The sequence below is a fragment of the Puma concolor genome, chromosome F2 (genome assembly GCF_028749965.1).
Source record: "Puma concolor isolate L17-30 chromosome F2, mPumCon1.1.hap2, whole genome shotgun sequence".
NCBI classification, from domain to species: domain Eukaryota; kingdom Metazoa; phylum Chordata; class Mammalia; order Carnivora; family Felidae; genus Puma; species Puma concolor.
The window spans coordinates 15,633,160-15,657,865 of record NC_141684.1 but is presented as its reverse complement, the minus strand read 5'-3'; the positions used below and the strand labels follow the sequence as shown (position 1 = coordinate 15,657,865).

Below are 24,706 nucleotides of genomic sequence, written 5' to 3'. Positions count from 1 at the left end.
TTCAGCTTTCTAGGGAGTAATGGTGTAGTGAGTGATGTTCTTGAGTCCTAAGGAGAGGCACGTCTCTTAAAACAATGTCAAAAATAGTTAAAAACGGATACAACTTTAAAGAAAATAATTTGTCAGTCCCACATTAATGTAAAACTATAGTACCATAGAGCATAAGGGTGAGAGACCGGATTTATAGACCTTTAGACCTGAAATGGCCTATTCAGGTCATCTACTCCAGCTCCCTCTTAAAAATAAGTGAACTGAGCCCCAGAAAACTCAAAATCTCTCAGCAAATTATCATTAGCCCCAGACGTCCCCATTTCCGCTTTCATTTTGTTTCTATCTTACGTCTCTTTATGAAACAATTAAAATTTATAACTCGAATTATTTTAAAAATCCATTCCATTTAGATGAACCTAATTAAAAGTTGCACTGATATTCACTGGAGGTTGACAATTTGTAGCTGAAATTAGAAGCAAATCTATTTTGGTAAATTTGGAAGGAATGTTGGGTGCAAAAATAGATGTGAGTAAAATGACTTAGTAGAAAAGTTTGTTTTAAAACAAAGGCTTTTGTAGAATGCATTATTTATGGGATCTTACGTTCGGTTTTGGTTTTCTAGCATTTTAAAAGGCCTGAAATAATTCAGGAGTATAAAAATAGGAAAACAGCTGGTTGAGTTCTAGATTTGTTGAAAATGTGGATTTGAAGTAACAGTTCCTCTTTGTCTTAAAATTCTGTGAATTCAAAGAGTCTCAGAGAAAAGGCAAATTCATGATTTTAACTTTAAAACATACATTAAAATGGTGGCTCTCAAATTTTACCACACTTTGGAATCAGATCGCTGTTTCCCACCAGATCCAGTTGTCTGGTGGACGGCCTGAGAGCCTGCATTTTTTTTTTTTTAATTTTTTTTTTCAATGTTTATTTATTTTTGGGACAGAGAGAGACAGAGCATGAACGGGGGAGGGGCAGAGAGAGAGGGAGACACAGAATCGGAAACAGGCTCCAGGCTCTGAGCCATCAGCCCAGAGCCCGACGCGGGGCTCGAACTCACGGACCGCGAGATCGTGACCTGGCTGAAGTCGGACGCTTAACCGACTGCGCCACCCAGGCGCTCCGAGAGCCTGCATTTCTAACAAGGTCCCAGGCAGGGCTCATGCACCTGGTCGGGTGACCACACTTTGAGAACTACTGCATTGGAGAAAACAAATTATAATAAAAAGCAATCATAATTTTGTGAGGTAATTATAGACTAAAAGCTGGTTTCTTTGATACCTGCTACGTAAAAAATTTCTGTTGACTCATGTCTTCATACTTTTATAGGAATAGTAAAACCATAATGAAGACACTGAGAGACGTTATGATATTTGAAGTCCCTTCTGAGTCATTGTGATAAGATGAAATTATATTAAATGTGGTCTATATTATATGGTAGAATGTGATCTTTTAGGAATATAGGTGTCTGAAAATTAGGAATCTGTGTGGGGGATACATTAGGGTAGTTCTTGTGTCCTCATCAACACTTGATGTGGGCAGTCTGTCTTCCTAATTTCAGCTATTCTAATAAATACGCACTGGTATCTTATGGTGTTTCAGTTTGCACTTCTCTACTGACCAATCATGCTGAATACTTTTTCATGAGCTTATCTGCCATGTACTTCTTTGGTGAAGTGTCTATCCGAATATTGTTCCCATTTGTTATGGCTTATTATTATTATTATTATTATTATTATTATCTGATACTGAGAATACATATATGTATTCTGAATACAGTTTTTTTTTATGGGATATATGATTTGTGAGTATTTTCTCCCAGTCTGTGCTCTTAACAGATTATTTGGAAAAGCAGAAGTTTTAAATTTTTGTGATGTCCAGTTTATCAATTTATTCTCACAATTTACAGATTGTGCTTTGGTGTATTTAAGACCTCTTTTCCTAACCCAAGATCTCAAGGTTTGGCTTCATAATTTTTTTTCTAGAAGTTTAATGGTTTGGGTTTTACATTTAGATCTGTGACCCGTTCTGACTAAATTTCTGTGTCTGGTTCAAGGTGTGAGATATGGATCAAAGATGTTTTGTTTTGCATATGATAGCCAGTTGTATCAGCAGCTTGTTGAAAAGATTATCCTTCACTGGATTGCCTCAGCTCCTTTGTCAAATCAGTTGTCCATATACGTCTGTATTTCTGGACTCTATTTTGTTCTGTTGATCTGTTTGGACTACTACCCTATTTGGATTACTGGAGTTTTACAGTAAGTCTTGAAATTGGATAGGGTTGGGCCTCCAGCTTTGTCTTTTTCAAGTTGTTTTGGCTGTTCTAGGTCATTTGCATTTTCCATATGAATTTTAGAATCTTGTTTGTCAATTTCTACAAAAAAGCCAGCAGAGATTTTGATTGGTACTGTATGCCCTGCAGCCTAAAAACTACTTGAAGGTTGTTAAGTGATGGGACAGTTAACAGGTTTCACCTCATGTTTCCTATCACTCTGCTCCTTCTTCCTTCTGTGATGTCTAGTATCTTGCAAACCATTATTTCTTTATTTTTAGTTGGAACGTTTTGGTTGTTTCAGGGAGGAGAATAAATTTGGTCCCTGTTACTCAATCTTGGCCAGAAATGGAAGTACTGTGGTAGGTTTTTGGTAAACAAGAGAGTAACCTCAGATTTGTTGCTGAGCATTGGGAACAACATGGAAGAAGGATTGGAGGGAGAAGAGATTGAAAAAGGAAGTCACTAAAGAAGCAAATCAATAATCTGAGGAAGAAATAATAAGGATTGAAATTAACACAGCTGGAGTTGGGAAGGGAGGAAAGGAGAGAATAGTGGACTTTGGTGGGCTGAATTGGTAGAACCTGGGGAGTAGTTAGGTGTGGAGGATGCTAGGAGGGGAGGGATCTATGGTAACTTCAGAGTTTGGGTTTTGCATGTGGTTCAGTTCACTGTGGTTGCTGAGACTGGTGCCTGGATGTGGAATATGATTGACTAGAGCCTCCCATTTTAGAAATAGTAGCGTACTGTTACAGAACCAGTTAGTTACTCATTGAATATTAATAGTTCTTTATTTCTTACTTCACAGTTCACTATACTTGTCATCCAGGAAAAGATATTGGTAGCTGATAATTCCCATTACAGAAGTAGTTTACTGTCCCCAACAGAGTTCTCTGAGCTGTTTCTAGTAGATTTAAGTGTTTACGGACCAATACTTCTTCAATATAGAGGAAAGAGGTTTTTGAAGATGGCAAGACAGAGGGGCACCTGGATGGCTCAGTCGGTTAAGTATCTGACTTAGGCTCGGGTCATGATCTTGGGGTTCATGAGTCCGAGCCTGGCATCGGGCTCTGTGCTGACAGCTCAGCGCCTGGAGCCTGCTTTGGATTCTGTGTCTCCTTCTCTGCCCCTACCCCACTTGTACTCTGTCTCTGTCTCAAAAACACATAGATGCGAAAAAAATTTAAAAAAGAAGACAAGACAGAAACAGTATTGGGAGTCACTACCAATTTAAGTCAGTTAAAATAAATGAAACGTCTTAGAAATAATAAGGTGCACAATGGGAAAAAGAATTACTTTGTAACTTACAAATTCCTCTTAAGAACCTGCTCTATGTGTATGTACAACTATACATATGGAATAGTTATTATAATACTTGTGGTAAATTATGATAGATTTATTTTCTGGAGCTGTCAGTAATTTAAGTTTTAACAGATTGATTTGCCATTGTTTTCATGAAATCAAACTTACTTATTTTTTTATTTGACTGTAGTTTGACACAGTGTTAGTCTAAAGTATACAGCAGAGTGACTTGGCAAGTTTTACATTATGCCATATTCACTACAGTTCAAATTTATTTTACTTTCCCAAAAACACAAGCATAGAAATTATCCTCCAGCAGACAGGATTATGACATACAGTTGTTCTCTTCTTTTGTGATTGTGGCTCTTATGCTGTCCTTAAATGTTTCTCAGATCTTATGCTTTCCTTAAATCTGTTTCTCGGATGTCTTAGATCAACATTTGAGAGGTAAATTATGAAGATATGCAGTTCCTATCATAGGTTTGTAATCCAATAAATTTATCAACAAATCTCCTCCAACTTATTTTTATATTTTTGGGAGACTTAATTTCTATTTAATGAAACTGTTTTTAGCAACTTTCTATTTTATTTTATTTTATTTTATTTTATTTTATTTTATTTTATTTTATTTTATTTTATTTTATTTATTTTATTTTATTTTATTGTTTTCAACGTTTATTTATTTTTGGGACAGAGAGAGACAGAGCATGAACGGGAGTGGGGCAGAGAGAGAGGGAGACACAGAATCGGAAACAGGAAACAGGCTCCGAGCCATCAGCCCAGAGCCCGACGCGGGGCTCGAACTCACGGACCGCGAGATTGTGACCTGGCTGAAGTCGGACGCTTAACCGACTGCGCCACCCAGGCGCCCCAGCAACTTTCTATTTTAAAGTAGACTCCCCATTTGTAATTTTATTTTTCCTGGTATAAATTTATTTAAAATGAGTACAGAGATAGGCTGGTCTAAGGCAGTTGCTATCCATGTGTAAGCAAAAAGATCATTAACCTTTTTTTGAGTCGCGATCTCATATTTATGAGCTTATTTGATATTTTTGTTATTGATCACTCTGGTTCCTTTTCATACCCCCCCCCACACTTTTTTAAAATTATGGTGACTTCCCTGCTAAAGTAGGGATGCTTTTTAATCTAACAAGCGTAGATCTTAGGAAGACATTTGACACAGAGTCTTACAACGTGTAGAAATGGGTTATGCCCAAAGGGTGATGATTCTTGAGATAGGAGAATGGATTCAGTTGTTTAATAGACCCCGGTTTGAATGTTCCCTCTACAGCTCATTGGCTATATAACCTTGGTTCAGGGTACTTACCCTCTCTGAGCCCATTTTTGTTGTTCCATCAAATAGGGATAATGGTAGTGTCTTCACAGACTTACAAAGTTTGAATGAAATTGCTTAGCATGGTGTCTGGCACATAGTGCTCAATAAATGTTAGCTATGATTTAATTTCTTGAAAGAACTGATAATCCACCCATGATCACAGGGGTACACATGTAGTGAGTATTGTTACAGCCTTCATTTGTTCATCCATGGCTGTACTTGTTTTTAATTCTGGAGTACATCTATAAAAGGGACACGAGCAAATAAAGCATGTTGAGATAAAGGCCGGCCAACTTGATGATCATTATTTATTCTGGAGAAGCAAAGGCTCACAGGTAGGAAATATTTCATAGCCATCTTCAGATCTTTGAAATCTTCAGATCTTCTGCAGCTCCACAGTTGAGGACCAGGGTTCAAGTCCTACTTCTGCTATTGAAGCATGATTTGGGTGGAATCTCTTAACCTCCCTGAGCCTCCGTTTCCTCAACCATATGACACCGAGAGTAAAATCACTCTGTCTGGATGGAGGTTATGAGGTGTAAATAAGTTAATGTGTGTGAAAGAGTAATTCACATTTATTGTTGTCATTGCCTAGAATTGTTTTAGGGCGATGATTAATCAGCTCTCTCTTTGGAAGGGCTCTAATAATTAGAGGAGTTTGGCAGAGAACAAGCTTTCCCACCACACCTAGAGCCAAACAAAGGCATAATAGTCATATCAGGGCTTTTTAGGAATTTTTGCATGGAGTGGAAGTTTGTATAAGCTGTTTGAGAAAAGTTACAGTGTTTACCTTGCTGCTCTGTCCAGGGCACCTAACACAGTGCCAGGCACATGGTCTGTGCTTGGTAAATATTTGTCCGATGAGTGAATGGAAGTTCCCCTCTAACACCCAAATTGTATTCTTCTTTAGCATCTCTCCTTTCTTGTTTTTAATATGTTCATGATGTTTCCCAGATAAATTTGTTTGCCTTAGTTTCCGTTGTCCTTTTTAAAAGAAGGTACCTTATACATAGAATATTAACACGGAGTGGAAATACTTCCTCATTACGGTGGTTGCTCCTGGGGAGGGAGTTTGGGGATTGGAGACACCACATCATTATACTATTGGAATTTTTCAGCTGTGTGCTTAATTAATTTCTCAACCGTATGCTTTATTAATTTTAAAAAGTGGATGAGATGACTCCATGATTTAATCGGTACTTGCCAAAAAAATAAAATAAAAAAAATAGCAATTGATACTTGCTTAAGTGAAATAGAAGATTTGTATTGGGGCATATTCAAAGTACACTCAGTTAACAGCAAAGTAGACTGCATTTATTAAGAGTCTACAGTGTTTAAGACAGCCTGTTGGGTGCTTTATCTATGTTCTCATTTAATTTCCTCAATAGTCACATGAGGTTTAAGCCCACTTCCTTTTGTCTTTGCTGCCACGAGTTCATGCCATCACTTTGGTGTTGAACCAGGTTAAAGCCAGGATCTGTTCCTTAAGCCTCCTGGGATCGTCACATTTTAGCTAGAATTTGGACACAGCCGAGGACTTGAAGACCAGGGAGAGATGGCAGTCATTGAAATTATGTTGGTTGGAAATGCTGCTGTCACTATTGCTTGCTGCCTTGAATTGACTTGTTTCTTTCCAGTCTGTGAGAAGATTAGATAGGAAGAAATGGGCAAGAAGGGTATAGAAAAAGGGTTTAAGTCATAGAAAAGACAGATTTGACCTTGAAGACTCAAGGGCCTTGTAATAGGTAGCCAAAAAAGGCCAGTGGGCATGTTTTAAAATGGTAGATAGTCATCACCTGGCATTCATAGTGCTTTTGATGACTGGTAGAGACCAGATTGTATCCAGAGACCCAATTTCTATGATTTTGTGAACTTAATCCTTCATAGAATTTATTTGAAGCCATATTTTGAGTTATACCTTTACCATGGTGGTTTAATATTAACTATGTGTTCTAAGGAAATACCTGTCTATATAATGAAGCATGGTCTCCATTCCTCTGAGGTAGAACTATTTAAGTTAATTTCACTTTCTCTCTCTCTCGCGCTCTCTCTCTCTCTCTCTCTCACACACACACACACACACACACAAGAAAGTAATGTTTAGGAGAATTCCTTTAGCTAGAGAACCAATTATTTATTACTCCATGACTTTTGCATGAGCGTATTATTTATTTCTGTGTGGTAGTTCAGACCCTTGTCGCGTGTGCCTTCTATGCTAACTTTAACTTGGACCTGAGGTCAGTTCCTAACTCCGCCATTTGTTAACTGTGTGACCCAGGGCAAATGAGTTAACCTCTAGGGGTATCAGTTTCCTTATCAAATTACATTTAATGGCACCTAATTCATTGTTGCAACGAAGGATAGAATGAATAGTATGTTCAAAGGGCCTGGCACATCGTCGGTGCTCCGCGAAGATTTATTTGTTCCTTCTTTTAATCTCTGTCCTGCTCCTCTTCTTGTCTGAGAATTTAAACTTGAAGTCAGCCTCTGTGGAAAGGGGTGAGAGGCGTGTTTAGGTGCTGCTTCAGTGCTGTGAACCTCTGGTGCACACTTAACTCGCCTCTCAAGATATGACACATTTATCCCCTCACCTGTTGAAACTTTTCCTACCTTCTGTGGGCAGGGTTAGGTGCTCCTTGCTTGAAACCACCCCGCCCCCTCACCTGGCATATAGTAAGTACTGAAGCATATATTATTAGGCAAATGAGTTTCTGGACATTAGTTGGCATGGGGAGGTTCGCAGAGCTTCTCTCATTGAGCATCATAGTTTTGTGGGTTCAGCTTAGTGCTTTGGTGTCAAGTTGGTAAAAACAGCCAAGAGAGTTTAAGGAGGTGACCTTCACTTGATAACTTACGGTTCTAAGGGTAGAATGCTTTCAGCATTTAGACTGATTACGTTTGCAGAGTAGTTCCCATTCTGCAGTAATTTTAACGGCAGACATTTTGTTTGTGCTTTCTGTGAGCCAGGCCCCGTGCTGATCGTTTTGTCTGTTTTCTCCTTTAGTCTTCATATCAGCTTTATGAGTTAGATATGGTTATTGTACCCATTATACAGAAGAGGAAACTGATCTAGTGACTAACCAAAGACCACATAGCTATTTAGTCTTCATATCAACTTTATGAGTTAGATATGGTTATTGTACCCATTATACAGAAGAGGAAACTGATCTAGTGACTAACCAAAGACCACATAGCTAGCAAGTAATATAGCCTAGATTTGAATGTAAGCTGACTCCAGAGCTGGCTTTTTGAGTTTACCGTATTATTGTAACTCAATATTGTCACTGTATTATTAATCCCTCTTCTGTATTATTGACAAGAAAATTGTATAGATAAGTAAAGAGGATTATGAAGGTCAATGTTTCTTAAAGATTTCCCCCGTATTCACTGTGTTTCTAGTTGGCAGACCACTTCATGCCATACACTGTTACATTCTCCACCATTACTTCTGGTGGGAGGCAGTTACAGAATGTGGATTCGGTTTTAACTTTTCCTCCACACTAATATCTGTGGGGAGAAATAATTATGGCTAAAGTACAGTGTAGTGAGAAGTAACAAGTTTCTATTAAATATTGCTCAAGCAGTGAGTAAGTCATTAAATTTGACTCCTGATGAATATATAATGATTGCTTAATACTAGGCTGCCAGGAAAAACACACACACACACCCACTCATAGAGGTAGGTGTGTATGTAGATATATGTTGCTAGATATGGTTGGAGCTATATTTTAAGGGAGGAAGGTGTGTGTGTGTGTGTGTGTGTGTGTGTGTGTGTGTGTGTGTAGAGGGAAAGGTATGGTTTATATCCTCATTTATTTGAGTTCACCCAGAAAGAAGAAATTTCTTGTTTATAAAATATAGACGAATCACTGAAGAGATTAGGAAGATATATCTCTGTTTCAGAAAGTAAACTCTTTCTATTCCTTGGCCCATCTGTTCTAGGAAACTTAAAGGACAATCAGGCAATTCCCCTGCCCCATTTTCTTTCCTGCTCCTTGCCAAAATGGACATATGTACTCGATGGCATTGAATATTTATCAGATCCTTCTGAGTGTGTGATTCATGTTGAATTGGAGTCAGCAACCCCATAAGAACACTAAATGGCTGCTTTGTCTTAGTCTGGCATTTTATTGATAAAGTGCATGGAGTTGAATTTAATCAACTCTATGTAATTGGTATCGCTCCTGTTCAGAAATGCTTGCGCATGACTTGCGCATGTAGGGGGGAAAGAACACCCGATTCTGCAATTTTTATTTATTTAGGACAAAATTTCAGGAAACAACTTGGCCAGGGGCAAAACTATACATTTGAATCAGGAACAAAAAGTTGGAAAGGTTAAGTAGGTGAAATTTGTCTTGGGCGTGCCCCCTAACACACACACGTTCACATGTGTCCTAGTTGTAAAAGTAGAGAAGTTTTATGGACCTATAAGACATGAAGCATTTAGTCCTATTCTGGAGATTAGGGAGGATTCTGGAGAGGGTTCTGTGGCTGAGATCATAGAGAACAGCAGAGCAAAGCGAAGAGACATCTGGTAGTGTAGCGAGGTAATACAAAGATGTGTATGGACATGCTAGGGCAAAGAGGAGGGACAATGTCCTCTTTTTCATGTCTGTTTCACTGAAGGCAGTTCTCCTGAGGACCGGGAGGGTGGTAAGAGAACTTGGCTCTAGGTGCTGTGTGCTCAGCCGTTTCAGCTGTTGCCCAAACCTCAGGGCTTGGGCCTAGGGGAAGAGAGTTTATTTCTCTCCGGACATACATGCCTTAGGCTGCAGTTACAGGCAGCGTGGCTAGGGAGGGGCCTTATTTCGAATAGTTGGTCACAGGTGATGCCTTCCATTCTTGCCAAAACGGTCACCGTCTGGAGTGAGAGCTTGAGGTCCATGCCCACTGGACTTGGGGAAGCCAAGGTAAAGAATCTTCTGCTTCCCCATTTCTAGCCATTTGCCTAAAATGGCACTATATTGAGCAAGTAAGGTGTGAACAGACCCTCACCAATCTTGGAACTCACCCTGGATAATAAACTCTTAGGAGTCCACACTGTGCTACGGAACAATTCCTGTATTGCTGCAGGCTTATTACCTGCATCTTTTGGTCCTAAATAGGGGACTTGGCATTTGTCTTACATGAATCTACGTTTGTAAAAATAGCTAGTTTGTCACCTCCCCTTCCATTCCTTTTCTCAGATCTATTTCTTCTCATTTTGCCCTGGTCTTTCACAGTCAAGCAACTGGCATTGACTGTTACTGTTCTGCTTTTATAACTTGTTCCTGCCATCACCTTCCTCTCATTGAAGCCTCATGAATTTTGTTTTAAGTTGAAGCGATTGCAACACGAAATCACCCACTTCTGCTTAGTGTGTTCTACAGATCGTGTAACTTTAATGCCTATTCGACACTTCAAACAGGGAATAGTAATAGTTATAATATTGCTGTTAGTGCATTTTGACATTGAGTAACAGATGACGTGTCTAATGAATAGCGCGGCTGCTTAGATTGCATAATTATAGGTTTGTTTGACTTTAGGAAAATCATATGCAGGCCAACTGCATCCATTCAGAGACTTTTTTGTACTATAAAAATATCAGAGTGCTTCGGTGTAAAAGAAGCCCTCCTTCAGTGACTATCATATTTGATTTTTCTAAGGTTTGCCACTGAACAGGAAAAAGAAAAATCAAAGAAAACCCATCTTTTTAAAACGGGTTTAATTCTGTGGGTCTCTCTGGTCTAAATAACATTTTAAAAGTTCTTCCAGTGTTTGGGATGGTGCTGACCAGGATCTCGGGGTGTCAACACGCAGATTTGTAGGAGGACATCCCCAGTACTGGCATACTTACAGAAACAGTTATCACTTTATAATGTAAATCAAAGATTATCTGTGCCCTCTGGACTTGATTTGCCGGGGTGGGGTGGGGGGATATATTTCAGCTAGTTATTGTGCTAACTTCTTGGAACAGTTCCCTAATTAGCGTGCCAGATGTGTTTGTTATACGGGATTCGTGGACTCACCAAGCTCTCTCCATGAGACTTCCCTATGTATTTATTGGCTTATAAATGAATGTTCAAGTGTATCACCTGTGTATGTTCATTTTATTAATACAAGCAAGGCTTGATTGTAATAAATAAATGCTTACTGAATGGCACATCGAAGAAATGTAAATATTCCTAGACTCCCCAGACCCCGTTTGGCGGGGGGAAGGCAGTCAGAGGCGCAGGTGATAGAAATGGTTTGCCACAGGCTCCGCTCAGAAGTATCTCTGCAACATGAAGACTCCAGGACTTTTCCCTCCCTTCCCCTTGAGCATTGCTTCGCTGCTGTGCTTGCCTGGCTGCTGCTTCCGTGTCTCTTGCTGCTGCTGCTGCTGCTGCTGCTGCTGCTGCTGCTTTTGACCTCATGCAGGTTTGATTTCTTAGCAGCTGGAGTCCATTTCCTTATCTCCTAGCATTTGGCGGGTGACTTGGTTGCGCTCCCAGCCTCTCCAACTGGCCTTGCTGATGTGCAAGGTCACTCTCTTCACCGACATGAAAACTTAGTAATCTTCTAAAAGGGAACAATCATTTTCTTTCTGTTATCGGTTTCGTCTATGTTAAGGAACTCCGATAGCATTTGAGTGGCATAGCCAGTACCTTACTTAGAATGGATCAGGGGCTGAGATGAAGCTTGGGGCCAGGACTTCGTCCCCACCGACGGCTTGTTCCCTGGATAGTCACGGAGGAGGACTTGGAGGTGCTTCCTTCTCCTCCTGTTTAAGCACCTGTTAGCACAGATGGGCAAGCGCACAGACTTTGCCACCGGGAAGCCTGAGTTGGCCACCTAGCTGTGCGCTCACTACCTTCATGGTGCTGAGCAAGCTTCTTCCGCTGCTCAGTTTTTCGCTTTTCTCATGTGTAAGGTACATATAAAAAAGTTGTTGTGAGGTTTACTGTAAATGGTGTGCTCAGTATAGTCTTGGCACATAATAAAGTGCTTACTAATTGTTAGCTACAGCTATTATTATTACGTATTTTTTTCATCGTTTGTTATTGCTTTCCATGCTTTATCATCCTCACCGATCTCTTGTAATGCCAGGCTTTTGTGGTACAGTAATAATTTCCTCTCCGAGATTGTCATTCTGTACATTTTAACATGATTTGTGTGCTTCTCCCCCCCTCGCCCGCCTACCTTGCCTCCACGTGTTGGTGCCAGTCTTTTTCCGATGGAAGTCACAATGAAAATGTAATAGGCAAAGCAGTTGATATCATGTGTCGTCTTTACATTTTATTTTTTGAATATTTCTTTTGAGAGAGAGAATGTGTGTGTGGGAGGAGAACCCCACGCAGGCTCCGAGCTGTCGGCGTAGAGCCCAACGCAGGGCTCAGTCTCACAAACCATGAGATGGTGACCTGAGCCGAAATCAAGAGTCAACACTTAACTGACTGAGCCACCCAGATGTCCCTCTTCCTTACATTTTAATTCAATACAATATCTGAGGCAGGACAATTCACAGTTTGGCGAAATTTTAATTTTCAAATTTATTAACGGCATGTGAGAACATTGATGGAAGAGGCGCTATAATTCTTTATTGGATCCCAGGATCATTAAGGCATCGTTCTTGCGGTCAAATGAGTTCAACTGTGTTTGGAGAGACAAATGCATGTAAGAAAACAAGATTGTTTGTGGTTAAAAGTACCAAAGTATCAAGTATAGTTGTTAAGAGAAATTAAGTGAAGGAGGAGATCCTCCTAGGCTGGTATGGTTTAGAAGCAGGTAGGGCAGGGGCGCCTGGATGGCTCAGTCAGTTAAGCCCCCGACTTCGACTCAGGTCATGATCTCACAGCTTGTGAGTTCGAGCCCCAAGTCGGGCTCTGTGCTGACAGCTCAGAGCCTGGAGCCTGCTTCGGATTCTGTGTCTCCCTCTCTCTCTGCCTCTCCCCCACTGGTTCTCTGTCTCTCTCTCTCTCTCAAAAAAAATAAACAAACGTTAAAAAAAAAGGGGGGGGGTCTCCCGGGTGGCTCAGTCAGTTAAGGGGCCAACTTCAGCTCAGGTCATGGTCTCGCGGTCCATGAGTTTGAGCCCCACGTCGGGCTCTGTGCTGACAGCTCAGAGCCTGCTTCTGTTTCAGTGTCTCCCTCTCTCTCTGCCCCTCTCCCATTCGCACTCTGTCTCTCTCTCTCTCTCTGCCTTTCAAAAATGAATAAATGCTAAAAATTAAAAAAAAAAAAGCAGGTAGGGCTTGAGTTCATCCCTTGAAGGATGTGTAGGATTTAGTTTGGTGTAGATTTTCAGGACTTTCCTGTAGGCTGGGGAAATTTTGATAGTGGGATGATATATTGTGTAGTAAAAGAGCAGGCTGTCCACATACCCACCCCAGCCCACGCCCACTCTTCAGACAACAGCCAGCCCCGTGTGTCCTTGGTCATTCCCAGTTCCTCTTGAATCCTTTGGGGGATTTATTTTGGCCTGTTTGCCTTTTCCATGCAACACTGTGCTCTTTCCTCACGTTGATTCTTTCGTAGGGCAGGACACAGGTTCCCTGTGCCGTTTCTGAAACGTGAATACATATCACAGTGTTAAAAGAGATTATTATCGCAGTTGGGAAATAAAGGTTAACAAGAAGAACACGAAAGAATCCTAAAGATTGCTACTTGACGGGGATGTCCTCCTGGCCTTTCTTCCAGATTTCTTTTGCCAAGGGGCCTCCTTCTAGTTTTAGGTCTCTGGTCTACAGCCCTTTTTGTGGCTCTACAGCGGCCCCAGACCCTGCCTTTAGCCCGAAGTTAGCGGACTGGGCACTGGGCGTCACCTTCAGGTGGAGTGTGATTCTCAGTTCCTCTCGGACTAGCTTCCTGATCTTTTCTGGTGTTTTCCCTCTCTTGCCTCAGGCTGCACTATTCATCACTTAGGTTCTTCTGCTTGTCCCAACATTCTTTGAGCCCTGGAGCCTTAGGTGAGGCTGCAGGAAGCCACAGATGGCCTCCAAAGATTCTTCCCTCAGGCTTCATGCCGTCCAACCCCGACCCAGCAGCTATCACTCGTTTTCTCCTTTGTGGGGAAGGTTTCCTTGGCCTTATATCTGAGATTGCCATCTGGTTCAAGTCTGGCTAGCATCTGTGGGACCTTGATAATGAAAACTGTGATCCCATTTATTTTATTTTGCAAACTCTTTCATAGCATTTTTAATGTCAAAGGCACATTTTTACTTGCTTTCTAAAATAAAGTCATTTAATCCCAGAGGGAGATTGCTAACAGTGTATTGAATTCCACTGATTAATCAGACGCAGTAAAATGCCTGCCTTATATAAGTCACAAACCAAACAGTTGTTGTCTGCATAGCACCGGATCCATGTTGGTATCAGCAACACCTCAACAGCTTGTCTCCCTTGTTAACATGTGGACATTTCACAACACTGACCTGTGAGTGACAGTCTAACAGTTTTATTTGGAATATGACTTGAGTCCTTTCTCATACACCATTTTGTTAAAAATGTATTTAATTTGGGGAATGTAAATACAGGTTTTTCTTACATAAACATTGCCCCTTTCCCTTCCTCAAAAACAAACGAAAACCCCTGTAATGAGATACGCGTACAGATACAGTGTGGATTCTGGGTGTTAACAAGCTAGGAGGCATTCTACCAGAAGCAGGTTTATCCAGGAGACTCTTTCTAAAATGTGCTCATCACTGACTACTGTAAGATCAAAACACCACTTTAAAGTCTAGGAAAATCACTTTCAAAAGCCAAGACGTAAGTGCGTTTTCCGTTATTTCATGACTTTGGGATGATCTGTCACATTGTTCTTCAGAGTAGACAAGAAATACTGACATTTGTGTGAGCTAAGGTATGTGAATGGACTATGTGCATTCCCAAATGTGATTTCGCAAGTTAGTTTTACTTTCTTTTTGTTCAGCTCTTTTAATGTTAACATTTGCATTATTTCACGCTCTTGATCTTTTCCTGATCTATTAAATTGTATGTTTAGAGATTGGGGGGAAAAATACATTTAAAAGCACTTAAGAACATTACCCTGCTTTTCCGGTGTTCCAGTCATTCTTCATAGTCTCTTGTTGCATCAGGTATTTTATCAACAGAGTAAGCATAGTTGTTTCATATTCTGACTAGTAGAATTCCAGTAACTGGTAGAATATTCCAGTCTCTGAAACATTTGTGGATCTGTTTCTGCTGATTCTTACTCTTGGTGTCTTGTTTTCTTGTGTTTGTAAGGTTTTTTGTTGTTTTACCTTTCCCCCCTGTGATCTGCTCATTCTCCTTCATAATTACTTGCAGGGATTATTTGAGACCTAGGATTAAAATGTCTCCTCCAGAGGGGAGTACCTGTGTGTGCTTTCGGGGTGAGACCACCTCACGCCAAGATCAGAGCTTAGGTCCCCCAGGGCAGCCTAGGCTGCAGAACCAGGAGAACTGGCTTGTGGTCACACTTTTTAAGAAACAGGTTTGTTGTCTCTCCCTCTTACCTCTGTCCTGCTCAGTGGCTAAGGCCAACCTTGCCACAGCCCGGAAGAACAGGGTGGCATTACCTCTGGTTCCTCTATTCCGAGGAGTAGAGACCCATCTGCCTGGGGGCAGGCTATGCAACTTTGGCGTTCTGTGCTCTGCTTTTCTTTTTCCGTTTTCTTTAGATTTTGCCTGATTGTTTCTATCTTGTGACTCTTGTTTTTAAGAATTCTCCCTCCCTCCCATTCCTTCCTTCCTTCCTTCCTTCCTTCCTTCCTTCCTTCCTTCCTTCCTTCCTTCCACCCTCCTTCCTTCCTGTTTTATCTGATTGTTTTCGTGGTTTTCAGTAGAATTGGTCCACATAACCTAACCTACTAGAAATGAAAATCTTTCTTATTTGATCTTTAATAATCCCATGAGGTTCATTTGCAGATACATGACTGGGCTGCTTTAACCAAAAAGGAAACTGAGGCTGAGCGAAGTGTCGTGGTTGGTTTAAGATCATACAACTAAGTGGCACAATCTTAGGAACTCCTAGGTCTGAGTCTGCTTTTTTTTTCCACTCCAACTTTTGAGCCTTCTTCTACCAAGTATATTCTTAGAATTTTGAGTGAAACAGACATATGTTAAGGAGGTCTTCAGACAACATGTACTACCTTTTACAAAATTGCTTAGATCCTTGACTGATAATAATTAGATTGGAGCAGCTTTTTCAGAGATGACATTTTAAATTGAAAACAATAATTGCTTTCTTTTTCTTTCAGCTGAAGTGAGTAGTGAATACAGTATGGACAAGGCAATGGTTGAATTGGCCATGATGGATCGGGAACTAAGCCATTACGTAAAGGCTGTTCAGTCTGCGATAAATCATGTAAGTTTATACTATTCACCTGGTAATACTTGGTTACAATTCATTGACCTGAAAACAGAAACACAAAATCAAAATTTCCTCCATCCTTTCATATGTCCTTAGCGTTACTGTAGCAGCTGTTAATTTCTTTTTAATTAAGAAGTTTGTAGAAAAGGAATCGGAAGTGTTTTCCCAGCTAGGCCACCTAGGTTTAATTAGAATATTATGCCTTGGGCGCCTGGGTGGCTCAGTCTGCTCAGGTCATGATCTCACAGTTTGAGAGTTCGAGCCCCACGTTGGGGTCTGTGCTGACAGCTCAGACCCTGAGCCTGCTTCAGATTCTGTGTCTCCCTCTCTCTTTCTACCCTTTCCCCACTCATGTTCTGTCTCTCTCTCTCTCTCTCTCTCTCAAAAAAAAAAAATTAAACATTAAAGCATTTTTTTCAAAACATTAGAATATTATGCATTTTTTTGGTCTTGAAATCTTTAGTGTAAGCCTACTTTGAACGTGAGTAGATTTTTATAAAATCTAAAAACTGCATAGAATGTGTTTTTATTGTTATGTTTACTTCCGCACACGGTTTAGACCAGGCTTAGTTACTCCTTCTCTAGCTTTACCTAATATGCAGCTATTGTCAAATTCATAGGATCAGATAATATAGGAGAATTCTAGAGCGAGTTTAAAAATAAAGAAGGCTGACATTTTGGTTTTTCCAGGAGCCAAACTTATCTTTGTTGACTCCAGCTGTCACAGGAACAACACATAAGGCAGTTAAGGTGGGAACATAGCAACATCCGTTTCAGCAGTACCGGGTTGAGTAAGAAATGAGCAATATGATTGCAGTAATATTTCTGAGAAGTCCTTTGTCCTCTGAGCAGTGGAAACTCCCCTTTGAACTGATTTCAGATACCTGTGTAATAGGGTATCTGTTACTTCTGGTTTCTTTATTTGCCTTTTCTTACTTCTATCTATGGGAAAATTCCAAAAATCAAATATTTTATAAGACTGGCTACTATTCAGTGGAAGATAGGTTTTTGAAAATAGTTTATTACTTAAGCTATAATTAAATGAGCATTGCATAGTTATATGTTCATGGTTCTATGAAGTTTTCAAAAAATTAAAAAAAAATTTTAATGGTTAGTATTTAAGTGTAGTATTTGTGACTTAAGAATATCTGCTTTGTATCCAAGAAGTAGTAAATTCATTCAGCTTGTAAAAGTATGATGTTTCTTACCATTGTCGCTATGAGTATTGGGACTGGGAGTATTCCTTCCATAGGAAAATATGAAAGTGACATCACGTTGGGGCATTTGAAACTGGATAACAAAAAGCGCTTATTAGACCAGAGGTTTTCAACTCTAGCTGACCCTCAACCAGCCCGTTCCTATTCTAATGAGATTCTGATTTCATTTCTGGAGCAGGATTGGGGCACCAGTATATTTAAAAAAAACCTCATTCTAATATGTATTCAGGGTTGGAGAACACTGACTTAAAAGAACAAGGCTGACTTTATAGACTAAATATATTTTCAACCAAGATCAGGGTTAGGCCTATTATATGGATCAATTCTGCTTTGACCCTTACATTCAGTGGAGGTTATTTGATCGGCCTTTCTATCTTTAACTTGGCTGTTGTGCAAATGTAATAGCACAGGGTACAGTATAGATAAGAAAATAGATTTTGGCAGTTAAAGAACTTAATGTGATTTTTTTCTCTGTTAAACTCTAGGATTCACAGATGTTTAAGGTGTTTTATGTAAAGAATTGACCTCTTCCTCCTTCATAAAGCCAAGTGACTCATTAAAAAAAAAAAAAAAAAAAGACAAGAAGAACGAAAAAAAGAAAAGAAACCTTCACCAATATTCATTCAGTAGTTAACAGCATTTCTTTTTTCTTGAGACGCTACCCTATTATCCCCACCCTACTAAACAGGAAAGATTATACTTTGAGTTTTACCCTACTTTCCAGCCCTAACCTTACACTAGATTTTGGAGCAACTTGGATTTAGTGATTCTGGTCTTTCATAAGAGGAGAAAACATGTTTTTTGTCTTTTTCTGATGCAAAGTGGTGCCCTCCACGTAAGTGTGATACAAGACCAAGAATCGCAAATCATATTTATGAGGTTTCCCTGACCTGAAACCATGTGGGGGCATAGCGGGGGATATGACCATTATTATTTTGAGGGAAATACTTTACACTTTATATATATGCTGCGTACTCCTTACATACTTGAAGTTATGGACATTGCTCTCTTACTGCTTTTTTTGGCAAGGAGTAAAGAATGAGCAACACTTTGAGAGGGGCCCGAGTGGTGTGGCTCTTTGGGAATAGCAGTGGTCTAGGGATCAGAGACTCTTCCATCCATAGTTCTTCCATTTGCTAAGTTAGATCCTGAGTCAAGAAAGTTAACCTTTAGGAACCTCATGCTCTTCATCTATACAATTCTTGACCTGCCTATTTCATAAGATTATTGTGTGAATCAGATTAGAGACTATGTGTCAAACCTTTGACATTCATAAAATTTGATGGAGATGTAAGATACTGGGTTTGTGCAAACTCAGATGTCCAAACGTTCGTTTAAAAGGTGGAACAAGATCTTAAAGGCAAGTCGTGTTTCCATCGCTACATTTGCCAGAATTGCGATCCACCCGCTGGTCTGTTTGTGAATTTTCATACAGTTCTAGAAAGTTAAAAAAATGTCTTTACATCATCACAGAGTATTAGAGTTTATTGTTTAAATAGATGTCTTTCTCCTACTCTCACCTTCACAGGATTCTGAAGGTCATACACCTCTGAAAAGGTGTTAGAAAGTTTACTTTGGAACCTTTCAGGTGTGGATCCATTTGCCAACAGTCTCTGGGAAGTCCCTTTGGTACACAGCAGAAGCTCTCAGATTGCATTTCTTTGTCCTTGGAGAAAATAGAGCTCCTATGATCTACAATGCCTGAAGATGTTATTTAGAATCAGTATTTATTTCAGAGCTCTGAAACTTAAAAAAAAAAAAAAAAAAAGACTTTGTCCCAGCTGGTTTATAGAGGGAATATTATGCAGTGATCCCTAAAAAAAAATTTCACAGTCTGTAAGTCATTCATTAAAACTTTCGGGATAAATGGGTATATCGTCTAGCTGTTACAGCTCTTTAAAACATTCATGTCAAACCACAGAAAGTTGTGCATGAACTTCTGGGAGACTTTCAGTCATGAACCACACACGTGATGAAAGCTCTTTGAAACCTGTAAAACGGGACATAGACACTCATGGCACCGTTAACTTCTTTTACCACTGTGACGGCCAGGGGAAAACTTCCCTCGGTTTCATGTCGAGGACAGTGATGTTCTGAACATTATGCTTTTGATGACCTCATGTTTCTTCCCTTGATTTCTAAGCTTTTATTATTTGAGTACATTGAAGTATATTATTCTCATTGTTCTCAGAAATGGGCTCCTTGTTTTCAAACATTCGTTGAATAAATACTTGCCGAACACCTATGTGCCAGGCAGTTCTAGGTGCAATAAGTAGGTCAGTCACCAAAGCCCACATGCCCACCACCTTCAGGATGTCTGAAGTCTAGAGAGAGGGACACATGTTTGACAAAGAGCAATACAAATCTTATTAGTGACTGGTGCTGTATACAACAAAGGGAAAATAAAGTGTTCAAGGAGAGTTCATAACTCAGGAGGCATAATACTGCTGAGTGGTTGGAGAACTCCTTCCTCAGGAAGTGGTATTTAATGTAAGATGAAGGTCAAGCGAGCCTCAGCATGGGGATCGTGATATATAGCTTCTCTGTCTTTGCGACTTCTACATGAAACGGAAGCATCTTTTTACTGGCTGTGTCAATGTCAAGAGTTTCAGACAGTTTGAGAAATGAGGCCAGAGAAAGCCTACTGCTTTATATAGAAAGTTTAAAGTATGTAGAGTAGTGGTGTAACATACGTAAGGCTGGCCAGTGATTGATTCATCCACAGCTAGGGGTGCCTACTATGAGCCAGGAACTGTGAGTAGTCATTCGAGTCATGGCAGCAGTTGATTTAAGAATAATTTTGTTACCGCTCTTCTGCTTCTCCGGCCATTTGACTAGTCGAGCAGGGGTCATCCCTCCCAAAGAGAAACGGTGAATTGGTTTTGAACAAACGCTGGTAATACTGTGCATCTCTGTACTGTGTATTTCAGTGCTTATGTGATTGTTTTAACTTAAACCTGTAGTCCCATCTTGGGGATTCGGATTCTAAAGGGTGGGAACCAGTTTAGTTCAAGAAATCTTCAGGTCCATTTTTCAGGTGTGTGTCTTTTCAAATAAGATGCTCGAGTCCAGCCACTGTCGTGGGGGTGGTCCTTGCAACTCTGTAACCTTAATTCTTCTGGAGAAAAAGGATGGGCATCACGAAGCTGAATGATAAACATCCTAACAGGCTCAGATGAGTTACTCACATTATTAGCAGTCACAGATTAAAATACACATCCACTGTTCTTTTCAATGAGCAATCCAGTCCTAGAAGCTCAGCGGACATGCACGTTACACTTTGGTGTTTATGTTTTTGTCATGATGCTTCATTGTGTAATGTTACTTGAACAGACTTTCACTCTTTGTCTGATTTTACCTGTATGTTGTTCTTTTAGTGTGCTGCTTCCACATGTTTTAAACTAATATGGTGAGAGTCAAAAGGGTAGAAAGACACCTCATGTAAGCTGTTGAAACTAACACAATCTTAGATATAATAAAAGAACAAGGTGGGTCAAAGGTATAGCTTACCTCAGCCTTGTTATTATGCAACTACATGATTTAGAATGTTTTTTGACATATCACTTCCCTATGCCTTCTCACCCTTCACCTTTCATGAGTTTGTAAGCTTTGCCTTTTGTAAATCTTATTTTCAAGTTACCTTAACATCCACTACTTTGACGTGAGATCTTACGAGGTATCTTACAACTTGAGAGTTGCCGTTTCAGTTTAACCAGATTTGGGGAGCATTCCCCACTTGCAAAGTGAATGTTTCATAGCACCTGAAGGAAGTTTCGGGCCAGAGGATGTACTTTATTAGCTCTGATCATCTACCGACCAAACATAAAAATGTACTCCACATTGTGAGTCATTGACAAAAAAAGAAGGGGAAGTTAGTTTGGGGGTTACAAAATTTGAAGACAGAAGATTCCTGCGCATGAGAGAAATTACTGTTGTCAGCACAGTAGCAGGAAGGTGAGAGATGACTGTGGAATTAGTGAAAATCTCTTGCAACCATTTGGGAAAGTACTGGAGAAGACCCTGTCTTCCATTCCCTGCCCACTATACTTGACACAACAAAATGGTGTGTGATCTTTTACCATTTTTCTTGTAAAAAGTTTCCTAACGCTTCATATAGAGCCTTTTGTCTATAGGAATATTGCCCAGGTGTGGGAGTTAAGCAGGAAAAAAAAAAAAAGTTGGTTTTAGGTATTCACTCTGCAGCTACTTGGCCCAGAATATGTCTGTTTCTTTGATTACTGGTAATTAATTTCTGTTCTAGTGCTTTAGAACTCCCTCTGCAGTTATTCCCAAATTATGCTGGTGTTTGGTAGCATTTTGTCTAATACACAGAGAGAGTGGTTAGATCTGGCTATAGTATTTCACTAATTGAGTTGCTTCTGTAGGAAAGAATCTAGATCTAAATCTTCTAGGTCACCAAGTGTTGTAGATGCTTTTTATGGGTGGTTTATAGAAGTCCACCTGAGTGTTTTGTAGGTATTAAGTGCTGGGTTTTATTCAAAATTATCAAATGTTTACACTCTACCTGGAGTTAATGTAAGTCTCTAGTGCAACATTTAAAAAAAATTTTTTTTAAGTTTTTATTTATTTTTGAGGGAGAGAGAGACAGAGCATGAGCAGGGGAAGAGTAGAGAGGAAGACATAGAATTTGAAGGAGGCTCCAGGCTCTAAGCTGTCAGCACAGAGCCCGAGGCGGTGCTCGAACCCACGAACTGTGAGATCATGACCTGAGCCGAAGTCAGACACTGGACCGACTGAGCCACCCAGGCACCCCTCTAATGCAGCATTTTTTAAAGTTTGCTCCATAATACTAATTAGTCAGGATGTGAATAAGTATAATAGGAAAAAAGGATTTCGTGGTCAAATAAGTTTGGGGAATGCTTGATTAAAAGAATTTCCTTAAAGACTCCAAAGCCTTTAATATGCTTTTATGTATTGTGATTCTCCAAAGGAAGTACATTTAGTAATTTCTTAAACTTCTTTAACTAGAAAATCTCATTGGAGGAAGAACTGATAATCTACAGAACCCACTTTGGGAACTGTTTCTATAGTGTCCACCTGCTTGTATTACAGAGGAGGCTAAGAGGTCAGCCCAGCAGATTGTGGTAATCTGTGGCATCCAGGCAACCGGGGAGTGCATCAAACTCCCTATCTGAAATTCTGAAACGGGCCTGGGAGGTGTTAGTGTGTCAGATCAGGAAAGGGCCAGGCCTCTGAAAAGACCACGCAAATTATTCCAACAGCGAAATGGAGGAAGGAAAAGTATTTTTTATCTACGCAGCAATTGCTTGGCTATCGGTCTGTGAAGCAAACAAGACCCCTGTGTGGAGCATCGATTCAGGAGAGCGGAGGGAAGGAAATGTTTTCGAGGAGAGGAAGACAGGAGGGTACAGGGGAGGCAGAAGGAACATAGCAGCAATGTGTGCAGGGAAAGCAAGCAGGACTTTGAAAGACCTGGTTCACCACCCCACCCCAGTTAGACGCTGAGCATCTGGGCCGCAGTGGCCCCCACGCAGTCCTGGCAGCTAATTACTTGTGTCATTTAAATGACATGAGTGTTCTGTGATATAGCCACCTCCCGTTTTGTTTCTGACATCGAGCACAGCCCATCTGTAGCGTCAAACCCTTATTTTAGATAGTTTAGCTCCTTCCACACATATCAGACTTTTCAGCACAATTGGTAAGTATTAAAGAGCTTGAGATTTAGGCCTTCCCGATTCTCTGGCAGTGGTGCTGGTGGGCCGGGAAAGGGCACGGGCAGGGGCCTGTGCTAATGGGCAGTGAACGGACAGGAGCAGTGGAAGAGAGGTGGGGAGATAGGTCGAATGGGGACTGGGTCACCAAATGTTAAGGTTCACTGCAAAATGAAAGCATTTTCTTAGCATGGAGCTGAAAGCGGTTGTTTATCAGTCTCATAATTCAGTGGTTCAGTTCCTGCCAGTATGCTTGGACTAATGAAGATCCAAAAGCCTCTTGACCTGTATATACAGAATTGCTAAAAATAATGTTAACAGTGAAATCATGTGGCAGAGACCATCACAACCTACTTCAGAAATTCAGAGTAAGGGAAAAGAGCCTTTGCTTTTTTTTTTCTTTTTTCTTTTTTCTTTCTCCTGGCTTTTCTACATTTGAGCCCCAAGCCTCAGTTCCTTCTTAAAGTAGGGGTGCTAGTATTAATTAGTCCTAGAAAATGATAGCACGATGGAAAATGATAGCACGAAAGCACCTGGAATAGTTCTGTCATACTAATTTATAACCTTGCCCAGAGCGTTGTGTAAAGGAGAAGTCATTTCCTGTGATCAGATTTAAATAGCATCTGAAAGGGAATTTTGAGTTAAAATTCAGAGAGGAGATGGGGCAGTAGAAAACCACTGGGGAAAGGCCAGAGATGATGTGCCTTCAGAGGTTGAAGGCAGGGCCTCTCTCCTTAGAAGGCATCTGGTGGTGGTGGGAACAGAGCCTGGGGTTGGAGGGACATTAGTCCCCCGTGGTGGTGTGACCAGGAAGGGGTGGGCAGAATTAGGGGGCGGGGCCCTTGAGGAGGCCAGCAAGCAGCCTGGCATTGGCGGTTGAGTTCGAAGTTCTCTGATCACGAAGTCTATTTAACGTCTGTAGCAACAAGCTACAAGAGATTATACCCTAGTTAGTGGTGGTTGAAGCGGGGGTCACACTAGAGGTAAGAACCAGACAACTGAGTAAACACTTTGGTAATTCAGGACCAACTTGAGGTGTCTTCTTAGATAGCCAAAAATTACTTAAAGATGTAAGCAAGATAGTTCAATAAATAGCATAACTATATACCTGTGTGCACAGAGGAAGTCCTCGAGCTACATTTCCATCTTGAAGTCATTTGTGTTTACTTTATTAGTAGCACCCATTTGAAACAATACCGGGAGAGAAAAATGCATTGGATTTATTGCTCTGATGCATTCTCTTCAAGTCGTCAGCTTTATTTCAAATGTGTGATCCCCATGAATTGTTGACAAGTGACAGAATAGAAAGAGTGTAAGTGGGGAGAATATAAATGGGTTTCATTTTCTCAAGCTCTATGTGAGTTTGCAGTTGTATGGGTAAGGAAAAGCTTTCTTTTAGAAGTGGAGCCAGTGCCCAGTGAACTGTCATTGAGAGTCAACGGTCTTTTTAACTCTGTTCCTCTCTGAAAGCCTCCAGCTTCTCACAGTAGTATCACTTTATCTTTCATTCTTTTGTGACATGGCCAACCTGATACTTCAACCACTGGAGCTTTTTGAATTTCATTTCTTTCTGCTTTTTTTTTTTTT

The 24,706-nt window shown here is 40.4% G+C and overlaps 1 protein-coding gene across 2 annotated transcripts in view; it reads left to right on the top strand.

Annotated features, from left to right (window-relative positions):
- Window positions 1-24,706, top strand: part of NSMCE2 (NSE2 SUMO ligase component of SMC5/6 complex) — a 217,202-nt gene that overhangs the window by 23,611 nt on the left and 168,885 nt on the right. For both annotated transcript variants that reach the window (XM_086695873.1, XM_025922826.2), the window contains exon 3: window positions 16,097-16,203. In XM_086695873.1, coding sequence (XP_086551999.1) covers window positions 16,097-16,203 — 107 coding nt within the window. The remainder of the gene's footprint in view (window positions 1-16,096; window positions 16,204-24,706) is intronic.